The 24,731-nt window shown below is 43.8% G+C and overlaps 1 protein-coding gene across 2 annotated transcripts in view; it reads left to right on the top strand.

Annotated features, from left to right (window-relative positions):
- The first annotated feature begins 548 nt into the window (after positions 1 to 548).
- The window catches only part of LOC115202501 (RNA binding protein fox-1 homolog 3-like), a 130,527-nt gene continuing 106,344 nt past the window's right edge, over positions 549 to 24,731 (top strand). The window contains exon 1 of one of the 2 annotated variants that reach the window (XM_029766663.1): positions 549 to 677. Coding sequence is in view for 1 of the 2 variants with exons in the window: in XM_029766656.1 (XP_029622516.1) it covers positions 10,264 to 10,281 (18 nt within the window). In the remaining variant the exon portion in view is untranslated. Of the gene's footprint in view, positions 678 to 9,911; positions 10,282 to 24,731 lie in introns of those variants that run through there. The other variant, XM_029766656.1, reaches the window with a different exon arrangement.

The following is a 24,731-nucleotide window of genomic DNA, read 5'->3' as shown; positions in this document are numbered from 1 at the left end:
TTGTGGTCTGACTGTCCTCACATGGAGAGTGTGCTAATGGGGGTGGTAATGCGACTAAGGGGGGTGGAGGATGGAGGGAACGGGAGTTCGAGGGTCAAGGAGTTTGACTTCCTGTGTTGATGGAACAAGGACTAACCAGAGCTGTATGTAACATACCGTATGAGGCACAGTCATGGGTGGCTTTGTACAGACTTTCTCTGACAGATCTTTCCTTCAGCACACCTCTGATCACTACACACTGATGTTATCACTGTAAGCATCTCATTAGGCTAGCTGGAGGTTCCATCATATGCAGTTGGAACACATGTACTTGTGCTATCGATTTCACAGCAGCTACGTTTCCCTGTTCATCATAAACCTCTGAAATCAATATTCATAACAATCAATGTGGTGCTCTCTATTATATTTCTTATTTCTTTCTTTTATTTCAATTCCTGTGGCTGTGCAATGATTTCCTATGATTTAATTTTCCAATCTTGCTAATAAAGCCTAGTACATTGCTGGAGTATAGTGTAGTCCATTTGAATGACTCTGTGTTTTCTCTCCTCTCTGTTTGTGTCCCTGTAGGAAACACGTTGTGTAAATCAGGAAGCATTGCTGTCTTCGGGAACGTGGTGTACAGCGGGCTGCTCAACGAGCACCTCTGGCATTTAGGAGTTCCCCTCTTCACGAGACTGGTGAGAGCAGCTCTGGCCCCTCATGTCACACTTACTTCTCACACTTACCTCCATTTTGTAGTGAGCGCCTCACGTGGCTCCGTGGTGCAGCGGAGAATTCAGGTGGATGAATCTCTGCCTGCAGTCTCTTGTGGCTGGGTTTGATGCCCCTACTGTTGACATCTTGTTATCTGAAGTTGTTATATGTTCCACGATATGAAAGTCCTGCACAGTAAGTTTTAAGTTTAGGAATCCCCACCACATCTAAGCCATTTGTTGTATTTCATTCTTTTGAAAGGCTTTGGTTCCTCTAAAGGTTTGAGCTGAAGCTAAGAAAGCCCCATGTGGGTACAAGTGAAGACGTCAACAAAGTCTTCTACATTCTTCTCTGGCCCTAGATACAGAGGTGAAGGCATATGTGGTTGTTTTTTCCTCTGCCTTTGAGGTTCTTATAGAGAGACAGTCTAGTTCCCTTTGGGAAAAGAGCATAACCAGCTAAATAATTCATGAAATGTAGTTTCATGCAGACAGCCTAAACGAAAATTACAAGATTATAATTAAGGGCTTGAGAGTACAAGTTGATACTTGGGTTAAGAATGAATGATAAGTATTTACCCTTTCTGTCAAAAGGAAGTTTCATGTTGGTTTAGACTTGGATATAAATCGGCTGATGTCAGTTGGCATACAGGCTTTCAGTAATGTCACACAGGGATAAGAAATGTTGACAAACTCAGGATGGGTAACTTGTTATATGTTATAAGTTAATTGATTTTCTGTTCAGTTTCAACGTTATTATGTATCTTTACATTTGGATAGATCTATCATGCAGTTAAGAACCATGACTGTATATGAATCGGCTTGTTTTTGTTACCAAAATGTCAGGAATCCAAAACTGTGGAAGTGAGGGATTCTAGAGCCATCCTCATGAGAGAACTATGAACCAAATATTGTGTCTCCAGGGCAAACACAATGCTGGAGATCATTTTCTCTCCAAGTGTGTGTTTCCATCAGTTTGCTACACCACGTGTCCAATTGGCATCCTATTGTCTGTATGGGTGTGGTCCTATGTGGTCACCACAACAAGTCAGCATGGTATGTAAAAGTTACAACAAGAAATTAGGGTACATAAAAAGGGATGATGTAGAAAGAAAAGTTTACAGTATAGAAATATGTTTCCTGCAACTTTGCTGATAGGAATATCAAAATATGTCAAAAAAGTGAACTCAACGCACTCACAGACACAAAACACACACAACAATATAAACCAACACACACACACTCACAGACACAAAACACATACACAACAATATAAACCAACACACACACACACTCACAGACACAAAACACATATACAACAATATAAACCAACACACAGACACAAAACATATACACAACAATATAAACCAACACACACACACACACAAACACACACACGCACACAGAGAGAGAGAGAGAGCACAGTAAATGATTCAGAGCATGGTGGCGTGTGCTGAGCTGAAGCCTTTGAAGGAAGAGGAAGTCACAAAGACATCAAACAGCCTACCTGTCAGAGAGGTGGCTTTCACATCCCTTTTAAAAGGGGTTTAATTCACTGAAAAGGTGTCTCTATTGTTCTTGGCTGATGGGGAGAAGAGGACAACACAACAGTTTCTCAGGGTCCACCAGTCACTGACAATATTACTGAGGCTTCAGACTTTCAAATATTACTAACCGGTCAGTATTTATCCTACAAAATCTACACAGTTTCAGAATTTCACTAAGTATACTTATTTTACATGTTTTACAATTGTAGTATTGTTGCATTTACAATATTAGAAACGATTTGGAATGCTTGCTCTCCTCTCTCTCTCTCTCTCTCTCTCTCTCTCTCTCTCTCTTTCTCTCTCTCTCTCTCTCTCTCTCTCTCTCTCTCTCTCTCTCTCTCTCACACTCACTCACTCACTCACTCACTGACTCACTCACACTCACACACACACACACACACACACACACACACACACACACACACACACACACACACACACACACACACACACACACACACACACACACACACACACACACTCATACACTCAAATCAAAGTGTATTTGTCACGTTGGCCGAATACAACAGGTGTAGACCTTACATTGAAATGCTTACTTACATGCACTAACCAACAGTGCAATTTTTAAGTAAAACAAGGTATTAGGTGAACAATAGATAAGTAAAGAAATAAAAACAACAGTAAAAAAGAGAGTGAAAAATAACAGTAGCGAGGCTATATACAGTAGCGAGGCTATAACAGTAGCGAGGCTATATACAGGCACCGGTTAGTCGGGCTAATTGAGGTAGTATGTACATGAATGTATAGTTAAAGTGACTATGCATATATGATAGAGAGTAACAGCAGCGTAAAAGAGGGGTTGGGGGGGGCACACAATGCAAATAGTCCGGGGACCCATTTGATTACCTGTTCGGGAGTCTTATGGCTTGGGGGTAAAAACTGTTGAGAAGCCTTTTTGTCCTAGACTTGGCCCTCCGGTACCGCTTGCCATGCGGTAGTAGAGAGAACAGTCTTTGACTGGGGTGACTGGGGTCTTTGACAAGTTTTAGTGCCTTCCTCTGACACCTGGTGTAGAGGTCCTGGATGGGAAGCAGCTTAGTTCCAGTGATGTACTGGGCCGTATGCACTACCCTCTGTAGTGCCTTGCGGTTGGAGGCCGAGCAGTTGCCATACCAGGCAGTGATGCAACCAGTCCGGATGCTCTCAATGTTGCAGCTGTAGAACCTTTTGGGGATCTGAGGACCCATGCCAAATCTTTTTAGTTTCCTGAGGGGGAATAGGCTTTGTCGTGCCCTCTTCATGACTGTCTTGGTGTGTTTGGAACATTCTAGTTTGTTGGTGATGTGGACACCAAGGAACTTGAAGCTCTCAACCTGTTCCACTACAGCCCCGTCGATGAGAATGGGGGCATGCTCGCACCTCCTTTTCCTGTAGTCCACAATCATCACCTTTGTCTTGGTTACGTTGAGGGATAGGTTGTTATTCTGGCACCACCCGGCCAGGTCTCTGACCTTCTCCCTATAGGCTGTCTCGTCATTGTCGGTGATCAGGCACTGTTGTGTAGTCTGCAAACTTAATGATGGTGTTGGCGTCGTGCCTGGCCACGCAGTCATGGGTGAACAGGGAGTACAGGAGGGGACTGATCACGCACCCCTGAGGGACTCCAGTGTTGAGGATCAGCGTGCCAGATGTGTTGCTGCCCACCCTCACCACCTGGGGGCGGCCCGTCAGGAAGTCCAGGATCCAGTTGCAGAGGGAGGTGTTTAGTCCCAGGATCCTTAGCTTAATGATGCGCTTTGAGGGTACTATGGTGTTGAACGCTGAGCTGTAGTCAATGAATAGCATTCTCATGTAGGTGTTCCTTTTGTCCAGGTGGGAAAGGGCAGTGGGGAGTGCAATAGAGATTGCATCATCTGTGGATCTGTTTGGGTGGAATGCAAATTGGAGTGGGTCTAGGGTTTCTGGCATAATGGTGTTGATGTGAGCAGCCTTTCAAAGCACTTCATCGCTACGGATGTGAGTGCTACAGGTCTGTAGTCCTTTAGGCAGGTTGCCTTAGTTTTCTTGGGCACAGGGACTATGGTGGTCTGCTTGAAACATGTTGGTATTACGGACTTGGTCAGCACATGCCCGGAGCACACGTCCTGGTAATCCGTCAGGCTGTCTGTTTAAAGGTCTTACTCACGTCGGCTACGGAGAGCGTGATCACACAGTCGTCCGGAACAGCTGATGCTCTCATGCATGCCTTAGTGTTGCTTGCCTCGAAGCGAGCATAGAAGTGATTTAGCTCTTCTGTTATGCTCGTGGCTGTGCTTCCCTTTGTAGTCTGTAATAGTTTGCAAGCCCTGCCACATAAGATGAGCGTCAAAGCACAATTCAATCTTAGCCCTGTATTGACACTTTGCCTGGTTCGTCAGAGGGCATAGCAGGTTTTTTTATAAGCTTCCGGGTTAGAGTCCCAGCACCTTGAAAGCGGCAGTTCTACCCTTTTTCTTAGTGCGAATGTTGCCTGTAATCATTTTACATTTTAGTCATTTAGCAGACGCTCTTATCCAGAGCAACTTACAGTAGTGAATACATACATTTCATTTCATGCATTTTTTTTTTGTACTGGCCCCCCATGGGAATCGAATCCACAACCCTGGCGTTGCACACACCATGCTGATGTTGCAAACACCATGCTCTACCAACTGAGCCACAGGCTTCTGGTTGGGGTATGTACATACAGTTACTGTGGGGATGACGTCCTCGATGCACTTATTGATAAAGCCAGTGACTGATGTGGTGTACTCCTCAATGCCATCTGAAGAATCCCGGAAGATGTTCCAGTCTTTGATAGCAAAACAGTCTTGTAGTTTAGCATCTGCTTCATCTGACCACTTTTTTATAGACCGAGTCACTGGTGCTTCCTGCTATAATTTTTGCTTGTAAGCAGGAATCAGGAGGATAGAATTGTGGTCAGATATACCAAAGGGAGGGCGAGGGAGAGCTTTGTACCGTACTGTACACTGCCTGCCACACCTTGCTGTCACAGTGTGAAAGGCAACACAATACAACACAACACACCTTGTAATGGACAAGTCGTCCACACTGTTCCTCTGTCCTTAGAGCAAAGCACTGCAGTCAAGTCAATGCCACAACAAGCAGCACCGGAACAGACAGCAGGAACGACATGGAGAAAAGCTACACGACAGGGTGGCTATTATCTTCATTACCTGTGTGTGGAGTACAGGTGATCTATAATTCTTTTCCCTCTGGTTGCACATTTAATATGTTGATAGAAATGAGGTAGAACTGATTTAAGTTTCCCTGCATTAAAGTCTCCGGCCACTAGGAGCGCCACCTCTGGGTGAACGGTTTCCTGTTTGCTTATACAGCTGACTGAGTGCGGTCTTAGTGCCAGCATCCGTCTGTGGTGGTAAATAAACAGCCACTAAAAGTATAGATGAAAACTCTCTTGGCAAATAGTATGGTTTACAGCTTATCATAAGATTCTCTACTTCAGGCGAGCAAAATCTAGAGACTTCCTTAGATTTCGTGCACCAGCTGTTGTTTACAAATATGCACAGACCGCCCGCCGACCCCCCCCCCCCCCCCCCCCCCCCCCCCTCGTCTTACCGAAGTGTGCTGTTCTATCTAGCCGGTGCAGCATATATCCCGCTAGCTGAATATCCATGTCGTCTTTCAACCACGATTCCGTGAATATTCCTGATATCCAGAAGCTCTTTTTTTCCATAAGATACAGTGGCAGAAACATTATGTACAAAATAAGTTACAAATAATGTGAAAAAACCCACATAATAACACAATTAGTTGGGCGCCCGTAAAACTGCTGCCATTTCTTCTGGTGCCATTTTACACACACACACACACACACACACACACACACACACACACACACACACACACACACACACACACACACAGGTAGGTAGGTAATGAAGATAATAGCCACCCTGTCGTGTAGCTTTTCTCCATGTCGTTCCTGCTGTCTGTTCCGGTGCTGCTTGTTGTGGCATTGACTTGACTGCAGTGCTTTGCTCTAAGGACAGAGGAACAGTGTGGACCACTTGTTCATTACAAGGTGTGTTGTGTTGTATTGTGTTGCCGTTCACACTGTGACAGGCAGGCAGTGTACAGTACGGTACTCACTGTGCCTGCCTCTCACACAGACAGACACACTGGTCTGGCCCCCGAGTGATATCAGCATCACATACAGGGGCCCAGGCCCCTCCTCGGTCTCACACAACCCCTATTACTGTTGGTGAACACTGCCAAGACGCGACGTGAACACCACATTATTAACATCAGACTATACAGTACAGTCTGTGTGTGTTGCTGTGTTTGGTGTACTCAATGTATGTGTACTGTATGTGTTTGTTTGATGTTGGGTATTTTCTTTCTTTCATTTTGAAAGACTAGTTCATATATTGGGATTGACAATATGTTTTGCTGCAATTGGAAAGTAGAGCACCCACTGACGTTTTTCAGATAATTTCAGGTGATGCCACTTTTAAAGTATATTTCCTTCAAATCCTTCTTTCTGCAGTGGCCTATTTCCCCAGCGCTAAAACCTTTGAGGACGTTTCCACCTGTTCAGAAGTCTTAGTTATGAGTCTGATCCTCCTCATATAGAAATATCAATATCTACCTGTGAATAAAGTACATCTGTGGATCCTTACCAGCTGTTCTTGTAACACTTTAAAGTGAAGTGTCATTAGAGACAGTCCTTCTACGAGACACAGGATGGAGAATCCTTTCTTCCTGTCTTTGGGTCAACCAGCACAAAGCCCATTAGCTGAAGCGGCTGAGACCAGCCACCATAGACTAATAGAGAAATGGAGATGGGGCTGGGGTGAGAGAACCATGTCTAGTATATACCAAGACCCTTAAGACCCCGTGCTCAAGGCAGGGGCCTGGGCTGAGTGCTCAGGGGACCATAGCTCAATGCACTCAGTGTAAAGATGATAAGAACAGGGCATGGTCCAACAGCAGATATGGGGATATTCCTGCTAACAAGCACTAGGATTACCATGAAATATTAAAGGAAAACTCCACTCAAAAACTATCTTTTGGTATTTTTTCATTCGTCCGCTGTTGATACAGTCCCACATTATTTTGCATGTCAGCAGTCAAGTGTTCAAGATATTGGACTTTCAAGAAGCAATGTGTCACCTGCCACATCATCATGATGATGCGTTTTTGCATCATCTGTAGCAACAGTGGACTAATGAAAAAAATACCAAAAGTCAATTGGGTGGATTTTTCCTTTAAAAGGGGGGAGATCCTGAGCTGAGCTGAGCTGAGGGTGGCCATTTTAGGGCTGAATAAAGTGCATTTAAGTCCTTTACTTCCTCCTTTCTCTCTGAAAGCTTTAGGCTCTTGGCTCCATAATGGACATCTGAGTCCCCTGGGGGAGTCTAGACGTTGGTGGGAAATCTAAATGGGCGGGAAAGCCACTAGCATCCTGGTAAACACTATATAGGATGGAAAAATGGAGCTGGTGAGAGAATAGAAGTAGGAGAGTAGGAGGAGAAAAACAACATGTCTCGGGCCCAGACGCTCCATCTTCTTCCCAATTCCCTTTCTGTTTCCATTTTCATGAGTAATTGAGGGCTGGAGATCCCTGGAAAGGAGACATGGGGATTATTTGATGCTAAAATGCCTTCAAATTCTCATCTTATTTTCTCCATTCTACCTTTTTTCTAATCCCTAAAACCCCAAGTGCCCCGCGTATTAGCTTCAGTCCGTGATGCGCTCTCTCTCCCCCTCTGCCTGTCTCTTTCCCCCTCCTTCCCTCCATCTTTCTCTCTGTCTCTCCTTTTGCTCCCTCCCTTTCGCTCTTTGCTCCTTCTCTCTCTCTCCTTCCCCTCAGTTATTTATGAGGAGGACTTGAAATAGACTTCAGTATTTGATAAAAGCGTGATCCTTAATCCGAGTTGCCTGAGAAGTGCATTTCATTTTTATTTCCCATCAGAGATTGATGGAGGAGTGGGGGCGCTTACCCACCGTGATTGCTAATGTAAATCCATTGAGTCTGGTGGACATGTAAAAAAGATATGGATGACTTGTATGTTAATGCCCACAATAATAGATTGTGTGTACACAGTGGTGGAGAGGCTCTCTTGTGATCTAGCAATAACAAAAGAACAAAGTAGTGAGAAATGCATTACTTATGCATGAGCTATATTTGACAGAATATTTGGAGTTCCTAAAATAACCGTCTGGTGTTTTACATTTCAACGATCAATTCCTCATTTTAAAAGAAAACAAAAGGGGTAAGAAAAAAAAACTGCTGATAAATTTAAGATGACAGTAACGCCATATGAACGAGGCCCCTTGTGTACGCAATTCGCTCAGAGCCAGCTGCAAACTGCAAATTTAACTCAGCCTCCTTATGTGGCAATTACTGATGGGTAACATAACCTGAATATATCTCTTCTGTTCATTACCACAATGTTCTCTATGGCTGGCAAATGTTCTTTAGGATCCTACAACAAATTAGCTCATCCCCCAGGACGTATTTTATTGGATGATCCAGCAGTGGAGGAAGCCGCAGAAACACTCCAGCTCTCCGCAGTCTGCCCTGGTTGCCACAGGGTTAATATTAAAAGCGTTAGCGTCCAGTCGTGTATTGATGATATGTTTAGAAATTTGCTGAGGCAGGCTCATTGTTACAATGCTGTCTAAAAGATAGGCGAGCCTCCTCCCTCCCTTCCCTCCCCTTAACAGCCGCCAGATGGAGAACACACAAAAGCGTGTCTCTCGGCACCCACACCCACACCCACCGCACAGCAGAGCTTCGTTCTCACCCCTAACCAAACTCTTCTTTCATATGCCATACCTGCTGCATATGACTACCAACTACAATTTGATCCATCTGAACCCCCTTCGGTTTTCTTGACCACTCTATTTCTGGTTGATCCTATAGCTGAAACAAGATACACACACACACACACACACACACACACACACACACACACACACACACACACACACACACACACACACACACACACACACACACACACACACACACACACACACACACACACACACACAACCTTTGCAGAAAAGTAGAAAAGAGTGAGAATAAGCTGGTGCTCCTAGTTCCCCTTGGCATACTTTCAGTACATTCAGTCTTTATTGGTGCTCCCTGCAGTGTTTTCTCTCTGCTCCTCGTACAGCTGAAGCTGCCATAACTTAAGTGCATCATCTCAGTCAGTCAGAAAGTGAAAAGAGGAGAGTGATCTTCTCACTCCCGCCTCAGATAGCCCGCCACCATCAATAGCATCATCATCAACAGAAAACCCTCTTCCCTCCCCACCCTGCCGCTCTCTCAATCACCAGCCCCCCACCAACCCCCACCACCTCCATCCCCCACCCTGGGATGCTGAATTTTACAGTACCGTCTGTGAGATCCCGATTTGTTCGGCGCGCAGCACAGCACTCCTCTATGCAGAGGAACACGGCTCCAGTGGAGGAATGCTGGAGGCAGCTGTCAGGCGCAGGCTGCTCCCGCTGTAGTTGAGCCTCCGCGCTGTACTGACTGATTCCACATTCACCAATAAGAGACAGCACCAGCCAAAGAGTGAGAGAAAATCGAGTGGGAGAGGGAGTAGAGAGAGAGCAAGGGAGAGAGGGAGTGAGAGGGAGCGAGAGAGAGAGAGCAGGATAGAGAGAGAGAGAGAGAGAGAGAGAGAGAGAGAGAGAGAGAAAGTGAGTGGCGTGGAGAGGCAAGAGTATCAAAAGAAAAAGGTTAGAACACCTCCCAAGCTTTCCTCTCTCTCTGTCTGCTTCTTCTCTGTGAGGCTGAAAGAAGAGGAAAAAGGCGGCTTTTGAAAATTGAAGGGCAGAGGAAGAAGAGAAGAGGGGAAAGCTAGTCGAGCCCCATTGAACAGTTGAGAGGGAGGGCTGCCCCAGTGGAAGAGGGACCAGTAAAGCACTTGTTCCAAACGGTCGGACTCGCCTCTCTCCCTGACGCTCAAACTGGCTGGACTTGTCCCACTGCTCAACCCCACACTCTCCGCCGTGCCTGCACCCTCACCTGTCCCACATCCGAAATGATGATGTATTTTTGGGTGAGTACTGTACCACAGAGAGTTGCTCTCGTTTTGTTGACCATTGTGTTGCCTCGAACTGCAGAGGGAGGTAGAGTGTGTGTGTGTGAATGCTTAGAGATGCGTTGGTGTGTGTGTGTGTGTGTGTGTGTGTGTGTGTGTGTGTGTGTGTGTGTGTGTGTGTGTGTGTGTGTGTGTGTGTGTGTGTGTGTGTAGATGTGTTAGGAACATTGCAAAACTACCCGGTCGGTGGTGATTTCATTAGTGCAGTTTTGTCGCAGTTGGTCGCATTGTGTTTGCACACATCTACAATTGTTCCGTTGCACACCTCCCAAACGCATGAACAGAGCTGATGGTTATTCAACTTTCATGTGTTGTTTTATTGATGGGAGAGCACTGGGTTGTTCAACCATATTCTATACAAGCCTGCCACTTCCCTCCCTTTTCAACCTCCTCACCAAAGATTTATTTAACTGGATGTTATTTTCACCTTACCACATTTCTCCCTCCGTTCATATTCTGCAGACATAGTTAACAATTAAACCAACCAGCATGTATGGACCATTTGAAGCTATCTGTTTGTTTTGACCAGTTCCTCAATCTGGTGCGGCTGGCACTTTCAGGGGCCACATTTTGGATTCTTTGAACGTATTTTAAATGGTTTTTATTTCCCATTTTATCACACATAGCTTAGTCCTTTTTATTCCACTCCAAAATATTTGGTCCATAAATAAGTCGTGTAAAACATACAGTAGGAGTGTGTACACTGCTTTATCCAGAGGTGCTAATTCATTGTGTATGAGATCATTGGTAAGTAGTCAGATCAGTTGTGTCTGCTGTGTGGTTCTCCATTCCCTCCCCACCACAACAATCCCCAGTCATTACCCTCTGCTATTCTTCCCTTCTACATTGAGATGTCTACAGTAATGCAGATTGCAGCTCCTTGCAGTCCATATTCATTTACAGACATATATTTTTTTCACTACCATCCGCACCAAGACACAGTAAACTTAAGGATTTGAAAAAAATACTTTCCCTCCAATTTTTGGCATTCTGATCATAAAGCTATTGAACTGTGGTGGAATTTGGGTTGCGTCTGTTGCATAGCAGGAACGCAGGGTGTGCTTGTGGCTATCGATGGTCAGTTTTGGATTTCAGTGAGGGGAGAATCGGCTTTGGAGGAAGCTACTCAACTCTACCAGCCTCCAGTTCAGTCCATTCTGAGCCTCAGAATTATTTGTTATTTTCCATTAAAGCAACAGCCAAGTGTATGAATAATACAGAATGTTATATATCAAAAACATGACATAAAGTGGAGGCCTAGCTGCTCCCCTACTCCCTCTATAGTACTGCAGTTTAGGCAGAGTAAAACTGTCCGACACAGGCCTACCCAGCAGTCAAAGCAATTAAGTGTTCCTGTGAGGTGCTACGTGCTAACAGGGGTTTGATGCTAATTGGGAAAGGCATCTCCATGTCTTTGAGCGAGCAGGCCTCTTTGAAGGTGTGTGTGCCACGGGGCTCCCTCGCTCAATCTCACCTGACTACCCCTCCTCTTTCAACACCACATCTCAGCCATTCCCTTCCTGTGCCACACAGCTGCATGCTGGGAGAAGTTGCGGCTGGGGCATGGACAGTGTGGCACAGAGGGGGCCTGGCGGCACTCCTGGAATCTTTATCTAACCCAGTTAATCTGGGAGAAGATTTACACGATGCTGTGGTGTGTGTTGTTGTCACCCAGCATTTAGTTACTGTGGCAGGGGAGGGAGGGAGCGTCTCTCTCCCATTTGAGGTGCAGGTGTTGAGCATTACCTGTCGTCCCTCTGGAGGACTGTCAGCACTGGATCAGTCTGGGGAACCTGTGAGCTCCCCTCATTAGAATATTTATTCACCAAGCAGATGTTCTTATCCGGGGCAATTACCTTTGGCTTACATTTCCCTGCTGCCCCCTGATATAGATGAATGTGTATCCAAAGACAGGCCCTGGTTATGCAGCATACTCCTGGGTACCACCCACCACCATCTCCTCCTCCTCCCAGAAGTAAATCTCCAAACAGCAACAGACCGTCTGGTCAGTGTTAGTTACTGCCCTCCTCTCCCCAACCAACACCTTTGTCACTAGAGGTGGAGCAAACCGGAATAATCCTGGACATGGACGATTGAGAAATGGAGAGATGGAGGAATGGATGGGTGGCCTGTGTCATTCTCTTCACTCGTTCCTTTGCATTAGAAGAGGAGGCGAGAAAGGGGAGAAAACATGAATGTTTCTGTCTTCCCCTGAATGCCATGAATAATTGAGCAGGGCAGGGTCCTGGCTGCTGAGCAGAGAGCCTGGTAATGGGGGGAGAGCAGAGTGGATATATGGCTGCCTTGGCTGGTGTGGAGCGTTGGTTTACTGTTGACTTCCCAACACACTACCAACACACTCACTCACTCATGCTACGGATGTAGGATCTTAATTTGAGCCAGTTTACTACAGCAGGAAAATAATGGGAATTATTATGTGGCATTTTTGAATAGGTTGATACATTTTTTGTTAGGGAAAATCAAGTCTAAAATGTCAAAGTGACCTCAAATACAATACAAGTTTTACATTTCCTGCATTGCAGGAAAGTTCTACAACAGGATGATCAAATTACTGTAATGGCTGTGCCAGTCCCCGCCACTGAATCCACTGAATCTTTCAGTATGTTTGACCTACTGTATTTGAATGGTTTGTTTGTGTGTTTGAAACAACATGGTGTTCCATGGCTAGACAATGCCTAATGTGTTGGGGTGAGGCATCACGTTACTGAGCCAAGAGGTGATTAGTTGTATTAGATATAAATAAAATAAAAAACTCTGGGAATACTCTGTCCCAATGTTCGTGATTCAGTATTGTAATGGCATCATTATGAAAAGTTAGTGTTACTATGTTTTGTAAGAACGCAAAGAAAAGTCTATCGGGAATCTGAAAAAGAAATCTGAACAAACTACTGTACCTTTTGAATGACTCATATTATCTAGAGAGTCATGAAATTGGATAAAACAGTTACAATACTTAAGTGTAGTGAAACATGTGCATCTACAACATCTTTATCTGTCTGACTAGTGGAGGCTGTTGAGATGCATGGAGGACTGCAGTGTATGGAAGCCGAGCTGATCAGCCATTCAGGACGAGAGGCCGGGCAGCAAGTCCAGGCTGCTGGTTTCATATTGCAAGATGAAGTGTCTCTGATCGTTTGTTAATGTATTAATTGATCTGTGTCCTCAGACAGACGAATTAGGAGTAGTGTCACGTAGACTCTTTAGTACTCCCTGAGACGCTTTCATTAGCTGGTGCTAGCCGCCTCTCCCTCCACCCCCATCCCAGGCCGCTGTCGCTGTCGCCACACACTTACCTGACGGCCCTAATAACTCTGGACTCTTCTATCTCCCTGCCCCGGATAGTCCTCCAACACAGCTGCCAGGGAGAACTTGGGGCTTACATCATCAAACGAGAGGTATTTCCTGTTTAACTTCCTTTCACTTTAGTGAATTTTAGTAGTGCTTCACTTGAAGGGAACTTGTGAAGATGTGAGGTACATAAATCAATATGAAGTTACTCGTAACATGGGATAATGGCGGTTAATAACCATTCATTAACTTTCATAGGCACGTTTTACTACTCACATGACACACAGACACGGGCTAGTGTCATGGCATGCCATAAACGGCATGAACTTTGGTGTGCTATAAAGCTTTGCGGAGAAACTATTATAGTCTACATTCTCATGGTTTTTAGCAGGTTATGTTTTGTCTTATTTAATATCAAGACAATAATGGCTGCGTTAACCCAACAGTTGAACAACTTTCAGCCTCCAAAACTTTGTGAAAACATCGTAAGTGCACCTTCCCTCAGAGCATTTGAAAGGCCTGGAGATCAGCCTTTAGACTTAGAAACAGGAAGAAGAGACGGGGTATATTTCAGAGATCCCCAAATCTGAACCCATTCCTTTAGTCTGTGGGATCATTAGTGATCAGTAGCTTTAATTTTCTGCGCTTTGCACTCTTCCCCCCAGGCCTAATGGGTCTGGAGCCCAGCTAATTGTAATTAGACTCCGACAGCGGGTTTTACTCGCAGGATTTTCACACCGCAGTTCTCTTTGATATTAGCTGTACAGCTGATAAGGAGATTAGATACTGGAGAAGGAAGAGGATGGAGGGAGAGGAGGGGAGGAGGAGGGGGGGCTCTTCTTAAACTACAGAAAGACACCTACATGGGGGAATTCACTGGCAAGTTTAGCTGAGGAAAATATATCTGGACGCAGTAAAAGCCTTGCGCTCGCTTATTGTACCTGCTATCATTAGCACTTTCATACACATGGTCAGCCTCCCAGGGAAAAGTCATTATCCAGCTGTGCTGTTATTTTTCTGCTGTTTTCTCCTAGTGGAGTGTGACTTCAGGGCTAGAGCCAGCGCACTGTTTAATGCCTTCCAACACAATAAAGGACTCTAGCCTTAATGATGTGGGATTGGATGGCCATGCCTCAGGTTGTCCAGGGGCTTGTGAGCCGTTACTGGGACGGCCATTTTGCCTCGGCGCTGTGGAGGCTACACGTCAATTCAGCTCCAGCCATTCCAGAGAGAGGAAAAATAAAATCTGTTTTAGTGATTAAAGGCCAGATCGTTCAAGGGGCTTTTTGTCACGAGGCTGAGATAGAGAAAGACAGAGAGGAACTGCAGCTTTAACAACTGCCTGGAAACAATGAACAGCAGAGGAGCCAGTTCGGTAGTAAAATGGAAACTGGCTAATGCACATACAGGTGAAGTCGTAAGTTTACATACACCTGAACCAAATACATTTCAACTCAGTTTTTCACAATTCCTGACATTTAATTCCAGTACAAATTCCCTGTCTTAGGTCAGTTAGGATCACCACTTTATTTTAAGAATGTGAAATGTCAGAATAATAGTTAAGAGAATGATTTATTTCAGCTTTTATTTCTTTCATCACATTCTCAGTGGGTCAGAAGTTTACATACACTCAATTAGTATTTGGTAGCATTGCCTTTAAATTGTTTAACTTGAGTCAAACTTTTCGAGTAGCCTTACACAAACTTCAACTGTATGTTAGACGCTAGCAAAGACATTAGCATGGTAATATTACATCAGATAAGATGATATACTGTACATTAGTTTCCCGGCCGTGTGTCAGTGAATGAACATGAATGTGTTAGATTGTACCTCGCACCTATTCAGGTGTCACGACTTCCGCCGAAGTCGGCTCCTCTCCTTGTTCGGGCGGCGTTTGGCGATCGACGTCACCGGCTTTCTAACCGTCGCCGCTCCATTTTTCATATTTCCATTTGTTTTGTCTTGTTCCATACACACCTGGTTTTCATTCACTAATCACATTGCATGTATTTAGTCCTCTGTTCCCCTCCATGTCTTTGTGTGAAATTGTTTTATTTTATGTGGGTATTTGTCACGTGCCAGACTGTTGTTCATGTTCCGTGTTTTGGGCAAGTTTATGTACTTATGTGCTTTCGTTTTGGACCGGAATAAAAAGTGTGCCTGTTACTACACTCTGCTCTCCTGCACCTGACTTCGCCTCCCGTACACACCCGTAACATCAGGAGAAGAATACACGGCGCCAAAACCCAGCCCCTATTTCACCTGCAGCCTGGCTCACCCCCCACTGTGCTCAAGGACTAGGAAAATGAAATATTGAGGGAGGCTTATGGCACCAACTTAACAAAAAAAGATGATCTACAGAGAAACTGGAACAAAGGTTCAACCATTTTGCCCTCTTTTATGATGTCTTACACAATATACTTAAGGCTGATCAATAAGATAAGACATCATGGATGATTGAACACTGATTGGAAAGATAACTCATGGGCTTTGGGCTCATAGTGTGTGTCAGCTAGACTTAAGAGTGAGACAGGATTTATTTCCAGGCAATTTAGAGAATTCAGTCATTTAAAACAAGACACAGTCAGAGTCTAAACCCTTTACCTCAGTCTGTCTGATCAGTCTAAACCCTTTACCTCAGTCTGACTGATCAGAGTCTGAACCCTTTACCACAGTCTGTCTGATCAGTCTAACCCTTTTACCTCAGTCTGTCTGATCAGTCTAACCCTTTACCTCAGTCTATCTGATCAGTCTTAACCCTTTATCGCAGTCTGTCTGATCAGAGTCTAAACCCTTTACCGCGGTCTGTCTGATCAGTCTAACCCCTTTACCTCAGTCTGTCTGATCAGAGTCTAAACCCTTTACCGCAGTCTGTCTGGTCAGTCTAACCCCTTTACCTCAGTCTGTCTGATCAGTCTAAACCCTTTACCGCAGTCTGTCTGATCAGAGTCTAAACCCTTTACCGCGGTCTGTCTGATCAGAGTCTGAACCCTTTACCGTGGTCTGTCTGATCAGTCTAACCCCTTTACCTCAGTCTGTCTGATCAGAGTCTAAACCCTTTACCGCGGTTTGTCTGATCAGAGTCTGAACCCTTTACCGCAGTCTGTCTGATCAGTCTAACCCCTTCACCGCAGTCTGTCTCATCAGTCTAACCCCTTTACCTCAGTCTGTCTGATCAGAGTCTAAACCCTTTACCGCAGTCTGTCTGGTCAGTCTAACCCCTTTACCTCAGTCTGTCTGATCAGAGTCTAAACCCTTTACCGCGGTCTGTCTGATCAGAGTCTGAACCCTTTACCTCAGTCTGTCTGATCAGTCTAACCCCTTTACCTCAGTCTGTCTGATCAGAGTCTAACCCCTTTACCGCAGTCTGTCTGATCAGTCTAACCCCTTTACTGCAGTCTGTCTGATCAGTCTAACCCTTTTACCGCAGTCTGTCTGATCAGTCTAACCCCTTTACTGCAGACTGTCTGATCAGTCTAACCCCTTTACCGCAGTCTGTCTGATCAGTCTAACCCCTTTACCGCAGTCTGTCTGATCAGTCTAACCCCTTTACCGCAGTCTGTCTGATCAGTCTAACCCTTTTACCGCAGTCTGTCTGATCAGTCTAACCCTTTTACCGCAGTCTGTCTGATCAGTCTAACCCCTTTACCTCAGTCTGTCTGATCAGTCTAAACCCTTTACCGCAGTCTGTCTGATCATGAAATAACTCATTCCCGGCACATGCGAATGCACGGGTACACCATTAAGCTTATTTTGAAATCCCTTTCCGTTTGTGTTCAGAATGTATATTTTATCCACACAATTCGTTCGCGTAGAGCATGTGCCTCATAAATTCCTCTTGTTTTGCCCTGTTGCACTGTGGGTTATTCCATGAGTATGTCTCATATGGCGATTCTTCATCCTGTCATCAGTGTTGGAACAGAAGGCATGCACATCAGTAACACGTCTGTGGCATGGATATGCCCTGAAGTGTCAGTTCCCACACACAAAAACGATTGGAGGAGAAGCCCCAGTGAGAATGGAAAAAACATATCTACTGGCAACTTGCCACGCATGATAAGGAATTGACTTCCCTTCTCCCCCTTCTCTCGGCCCGAAGAAATAGATCTTATTTGGGTGGTTTTCACTCTTTTATATTTTATTTTTATTTCATTTAACCTTTATTTAACTAGGCAAGTCAGTTAAGAACAATTCTTATTTACAATGACGGCCTACACCAGCCAAACCAGGACGACGCTGGGCCAGTTGTGCATCGCCCTATGGGACTCCCAATCACGGCCGGTTGTGATACAGCCTGGATATACACTTATTCAAATATAATTATCAGGTTATGTACTCATAAAATTCAAACAAAATATTATGCTGTAAGTCAGAGTTGCCAGTTGCTTGGGTGTTATCTTACCTCTGTGATATCCTGCTAACTTAGAGAACGTCCAATAAAACAAGCTAGTGAACAGAATATTCTCCTGTCTTGACCCACTCCATATTCATGTTATTTTATAGAAGCACAAACACACTATATAAAGCTTGTTATATACTCTTCTCAATCAATCGAGGCCAGTATAAAATCCTCTGTCACGTGCAATGGGTTAAGAAATATTGTGGCACCCAGGCAGTAAAATGAATGTCAGGAGAGTGGCATTAGTGTTATAGGTTATTGACCGATTTCAAGGGATTTATGACCCTAATCGAGAGGCGGTGTCAAAGGGAATGAAGCAAATAAAAGACTGCCTTCGACAGCATGACCCGCCAGTGGCCACTACTATTTCAGCATTCCCTGTAAATTGTAGTTGGGACTTTATAAGTCTCAGTGGATGGCTCTTTACTCTCTCAGCCTGCCTCCTCTGGTCATGCCCCAGGCCTACCTCCCCTTACCTCCCCTTACCTCCCCTACCCCTCCTCTCTTCAGGTCAGGCACACACAGGCCTTGGATGATGAGGACAGGTACCTTCATTTCACCCCATGTCAGTATTGGACTCTATACTGTGCGTGTGCGCGCGCGTGCGTGTGTGTGTGTATGTGTGTGTGTGTGTGTGTGTGTGTGTGTGTGTGTGTGTGTGTGTGTGTGTGTGTGTGTGTGTGTGTGTGTGTGTGTGTCTACAGAACACATAAAGACAAACAAACACAAATCAAATTCAAATCACGTGCGCACAATATGTGTGTTTGTCTTTATGTGTTTTGTAAATCACATTAGTCACATGTAATTACATGTGTGGTACGATTGTTATATCATATGTCCATTCTGTCCATGAAGTGACCCAGCAGCCTGCACCAGTGACCAGTGTCTTTTCATATGGCCAACAGCCTTAATGTGTGCTGGCCAAAGCCCCTGTTAAAGTAGACTAGAAAGAGAAATATTCAGCAGTGTGGAGGTGGCTCTCTTCATCTGTGCAGAGGAGCCCATAAATATGACTGAAGTTCAGCTGTTAAATAATTCTCATTGAAATGCTGTATAATCTGACGTGTTGACACAGCAATTTTTTTGCTCCAAAATATGTAAGTGCGTACATGTTTTGGAATAATGTGACGGTAGCCAGTCTAAAGTGTGCTTGTCATTTTTCATTGCACTTCATGGTTCAACTGGCAATCCCAACAAATCACTTTAACGGTTTTGCCAAATATTTGGTTGCAAATTTTTTTTTACTGGGCAGACAAATCACCACTGGCTCTTTCTGAAGAGATAGAGAGAAGCCTAGTCTGAAAGCAGCGTGTTCTTTTTAAACCAATGACTTGCCAGATCTCTATACTGGTTAAATATTTTATGACCCGTACCCAGTGAGACTAGAGACTTGCTCGAAAAATTGATTTTGTTGACAACTAAAGACTTCCAAATGAGCAGTGAATACTGTAGTGGAAGTGTAGTTACCTTGGCCCCTGGGTCGCACGAGGTCCACTCTTTCTGTCTCTCTCATTCAGACCCCATTCTTAATGGCTTTGGTTGTGTACAGAATGCACTAACTTGGTTTAAAAGCCCGTTAGTTTACTGTGGTTCTGACATTGCGTGCTGCTATTGCATTGGGCTGCAGCAAAATGCAGGGGGAAAAACTGAGGCATTGACACGATTTGAAATCAGAATGAGTTATAACTAGCGGTTTACTATTGGTCTCTCAGGGGAGCAGAATTTTTTATACCCATTGATATTCATAGGATATCATGTAGCGCTTATTCTGTACCTCAGAGGAGCATTTGGTCTCTGTTGTTTTAAATTATGCAGCTGTTTTTTATCACTACGATGTAAAGACACTGTCAATGTTGGATGTTTACAGTAAACAAAGACACTTCCTACAATATAACTGCATATTCTATCTTCTTCAACAAATTACAACACCGCGGTCCCATTCTTAATTCTGTTGCAGTAAACAGCCTATGGGCGGTTTGTTGCAAATGTCAACCTCAGACTTTGAGGATTTAAGGACATGCACAAAAACAAAGCAGTTCACCTTAAATGACTTTTTTATACAATATGATTACAGTACATTTAAAAATAATGAAATTAAATTCATTTGCATTGCAAAGCATAATTTGACAATGATTATCTTTTGTTGACGTTATAATAACTCTTAATACCTCTTTGTCGGCCCTTCCCTTAGATGACTTCCTGTTGAGAAAAAAACACTTAGGTTTGGGGAGGCTTTAAATCTAATATGAGTGTTAAATTGTTGATGTGATAAGACAGGACGATGTGTGTTTTTGAGGAGTCTGTGTGGTGCCTTTGTCCTTCAGTGTAGAGGGGGAGAGAACAGAACAGAAATGTGGTTACTGATTGATGTGGTGCTGACACACTGGCCAGTTCTCTTGTTCTTTTTCTCATGCTGTGATGAACACAAATCACTGTACAACCCTCTTCTCATCTAACACTATCGACAGTGGAGCTGTGGAATTTTGACAGTGAGGGCAGGAGTATGGGTTTAATTAAATACAGAATTCAATATTCATATCAACATGCGTCATTTATGGTTGGTGAGGTATCGATTGCCCTCTAGCATTTATGCAGATAGTCCGCTTTCTTCATTTCTGCAAATTTGTCAAGTGGCTATCGATGATTCTCATACTTTCTATAAGAAAATGTCAAATTTCACCTAACCAGTCATATGAAATGTTATTGAAAAACTGTCACATTTGAATGTGACGTAGGCTACATATGATACACTTTTTGACAGGAGTGTTTTATTATTTTATAATATGGAGATGAAACATGTCTTGCATGGTGAGAGTGGTCATCATGGAGTCAGTATAAGATTAGCACACAGCGGTAGGCTAATTGCATATTCACCTCTGTGTGTCTAATTTCTTCCAGTATGTCTGCTAATGGAATCAAAAACATGTTGCCAGGGGTCTTTGCAATTTGGAAAATAAGTCCATTAAGTTCATTAATTTAATAATGGCCAATAATAATGAGTTCAAATTATTGCTCAATTAGGAAGGAGTGTACGGTTGGCTGTTTCACATTCATTTGATATCACCTCAGTGTGCAGTAGTTTAATGAGATTATAATGGAATTGATATCGCACAGGTAGTGAATTAAAGTGTTACAGGAGAACCCATTAGGAGTCAAATTGTAATCCTGAAACACTTGTCACAGTTCAGATAGGTTTCTATTTTTGTTATTGTCATTAGTAGCAATGGTATTAGTGTCAGTAGATGTATTAGTGTTATCGACTGTATTGGAAGTATTGTTAGGGAAGTTTTAATATGAAACACATTTTTAAATAAAGCAGTTATAGGAATGGCGTGTTACAGTATTTGTTAAGTATTGTAATAGTACTGTATCTGTGGTATCTCCCATTGATTAAAACACAGGGGACCTATTCTGGATTCAGAGTCTGTTTTTCTACACCAGGAAACTGAGGACCTCAGTTAAAATGACACAGACAGCACATTCATACTGATCTAAAAAGGTCAGTATAAATTACAGCACTCATTTCAGTGTAAAAGTCAGGTAATGTAATCCTCAGAGAGTAGTTTTTCATAATGCTCCAGTACCTTTCCATTGGCTTCTGCTGCAGCTTTGACTCTTTGACTTTTACACTGATGCTCTGTGTACATCTACAGCCTGTCTTAGACCACCGGAATCCAACGGGGAAATGTACGTTCAAAGGTGCCGTTCATAACATTTTATAGATAACTTAGATATTGAAATGCAGGGGCGCAACTTTGGTTTTAGAAGTGTGGGGACATACCTTTTTTTTGTCATTTATGTTCTTTGTCGTATAAACACTCCAAACAGCATACCCGACTGCTCGGAAGTGTCCGCATGGTCCTAAAGCACACCGTTGCCTCGTTTTGTATCACATTCCAATGATAAAACTGGGGTGGACAAAAATGCAATTTCAGAATGTGGGGGTCATGTCCCCCACGTCACCAGTGAAAATTGCACCCCTGTTGAAATGTACCTTAATTTTTTAACAATAAAACATAAAAGGCCTGAAATAGCTTACTTTAAAAAATTCCTGACGCTGAGGAGACTGTATGCATAAGTTGTATGTTATTGTACCAGTTTAGAATCAATAACAGAAAATCTCCATTAACACATGATGAATTGTCAAGTTCTCATTGATAGACTGTTCTTATTTGCAATTTACTATAGAAGGGGTGTAGTTTGTCTGCTTATCTGGAAAAATGGTTGCTATCATGCACAGAGCATCTTTTCTGTTGAATGCCATTACCTAAGAGCTCTTCCTCACGGTGATTCATGACACAGAGACTCAGTCTTCAAATTATGTTTTGGGACCCAGGAAGAGGAGGAATGACGGTGTGAACCACCCAAAAAAGAATGAAAGGGATTAATCAGTTAGATAGGGTTGTCTGCTGTACTGTATATGAAAACAGGTGTGTGAGTGTGTGTGTGTGAATGGGGCTGTCTGCTGTACTGTATATGAAAACAGGTGTGTGTGCATGTGTGGGGGGAAGAGGGGGGGGGTCTACTGTACTGTATATGAAGACAGGTGTGTGTGTGTGTGTGTGTGTATGGGGGGGGGTCTGCTGTACTGTATATGAAAACAGGTGTGTGTGTATGCATGTGTGGGGGGAAGGGGGGGTCTGTTGTACAGTATATGAAGACATATGTGTGGGGGGTGTGTGTGTGTGGGGGGGGGTCTGCTGTACTGTATATGAACACAGGTGTGTGTGTGTGTGTGTGTGTGTGTGTGTGTGTGTGTGTGTGTGTGTGTGTGTGTGTGTGTGTGTGTGTGTGTGTGTTTGAGGGGAAGGGGGGGTCTGCTGTACTGTATATGAACACAGGTGTGTGTGTGTGTGTGTGTGTGCATGTTTGAGGGGAAGGGGGGGTCTGCTGTACTGTATATGAACACAGGTGTGTGTGTGCATGTTTGAGGGGAAGGGGGGGTCTGCTGAACTGTATATGACGACAGGTGTGTGTGTATGTGTGTATGAGACAGATACAGCATGTGAACCTCCATGTTTGTGTCTGTGTATATATCTGCGTATGTCTGTGTCTGTACAAGCATGCAAGTAGGAGTATGTGCACATATGGGTGCACGTGTGTGTGTGCTTAATTAATATTTAAGCCACCTTCAGCAGGCAAGGAACATCCAGTAAAGAGGACTATGTTCTCATGGATCCTTTAATCCTCTGAATTAGCAGTTTAATAACAAGAAGCCATTTGTAGATTAGTCAGATGCAGCTCCCAGAACGTGCTTGTGTCCAATCTACTAAATGCTTTGATTGTTGATGCTGTAAAAGGCAGTTTATATCCTCTTCTCTATCTCTTCATGTGTAACTTTACCTTGATATATGTGCTAATGCTTCCCCAGGACATTATATCAGACTGTGTGTGTGTCTGTGTATGTGCGTGTGTGTGAGTGCACAGGCGCGTTTGCATGTGTGTGTGTGCGCCTGTGTGCGGGCCTGTGTCTGTGCATGCACAGGCGCGTTTGTGTGTGTGTGTGTGCGCCAGTGTGCGTGCCTGTGTCTGTGCATGCACAGGCGCGTTTGCGTGTGTGTGCGCGCCTGTGTGCGTGCCTGTGTCCGTGCATGCACAGGCGCGTTTGCGTGCAGGTGTCTGTGTTTACCATAGTTACAACATGACTGGATATGTCCTTACGACACGCTAGTAAAGAGAAGCATGAATGAGCCTTCTGATAGATGGTCTATATCAGTGGCTCAGTTTCAGATCAGATGCCAGTGAAGACAGAAGGCCCTGTTTGAAACCCAGAGATCAGTGTGTTTGAATCATCCTGCTTGTTCACTGGTAGTGTCTCTTCTCCCTCCCTCTCTCCCACAATGTGAATATCATGCATTGATTACTCTGTCTTGTTATCACAGAGGATCAGGTGAGATTGACATGTGCTGGGGGGGATCAAGAGTCCAGGATTATGATAAATATTAAGGCTTTTACATAGGCATTTTGCCAAAACATGGCCATGCTTCATATACGTACAGTATGCATGGATTACCAGCATAACATATATACGAGGGATAATCAGCAGCATTAGGGAACTGCTGACTGTAAAAACTCTATGTATGTTTCTAAATAAATCATCAAAGCAAGATGCAGGCATTAGTTATTCCTGAAATGTACAGATCAACAAATATGAAAGGCAAGCCAAGTTTGTTGTTTTAATGTTGGGCATTTCAGGTTAATTCACCTATATAATTGTTTATGTGTAAAGGTAAAGACCTTTGGAAAAGAACAGCCTGTGATTTGAAAATCTGTATGAGAATTTGAAATAGTGGATTTTGACAACTTTGGTTAGGTCAGTTGGATTTTCTAAACAAAGGCCCCAACAAAATGATGTGAAAGGCAAATCTCTGCAAGATTGCAAGAAAGGATTTCTAGAAGAGAATAGTAGTACTGTATACTCCTTGTATACTCCTGGTCACTCGTGACTGGTGTTGCTGGGTGGGATGACTTTATTATGCGAACACTAGCCACACATCCTAAATAATTCACACTCTACTTGAGCATTCTCCAACAGACTCAGTGCCGTCATTGGACTGTCTCTCGCTGCCAGTTCCTATTCTCTTTTTTGACTCGGTTTTTTTCGCTCTCATTTTTAACCATAAATGCAAACATTACAAGCAGCAAATGAAAAAGAAAAGCATTGAAAAACGACTAATATCTCTCCGGTCGATGAGAGTTC

The sequence above is a fragment of the Salmo trutta genome, chromosome 1 (assembly GCF_901001165.1).
Source record: "Salmo trutta chromosome 1, fSalTru1.1, whole genome shotgun sequence".
Taxonomy (NCBI): Eukaryota; Metazoa; Chordata; class Actinopteri; order Salmoniformes; family Salmonidae; genus Salmo; species Salmo trutta.
This window is presented reverse-complemented; position numbering and strand designations above follow the sequence as displayed.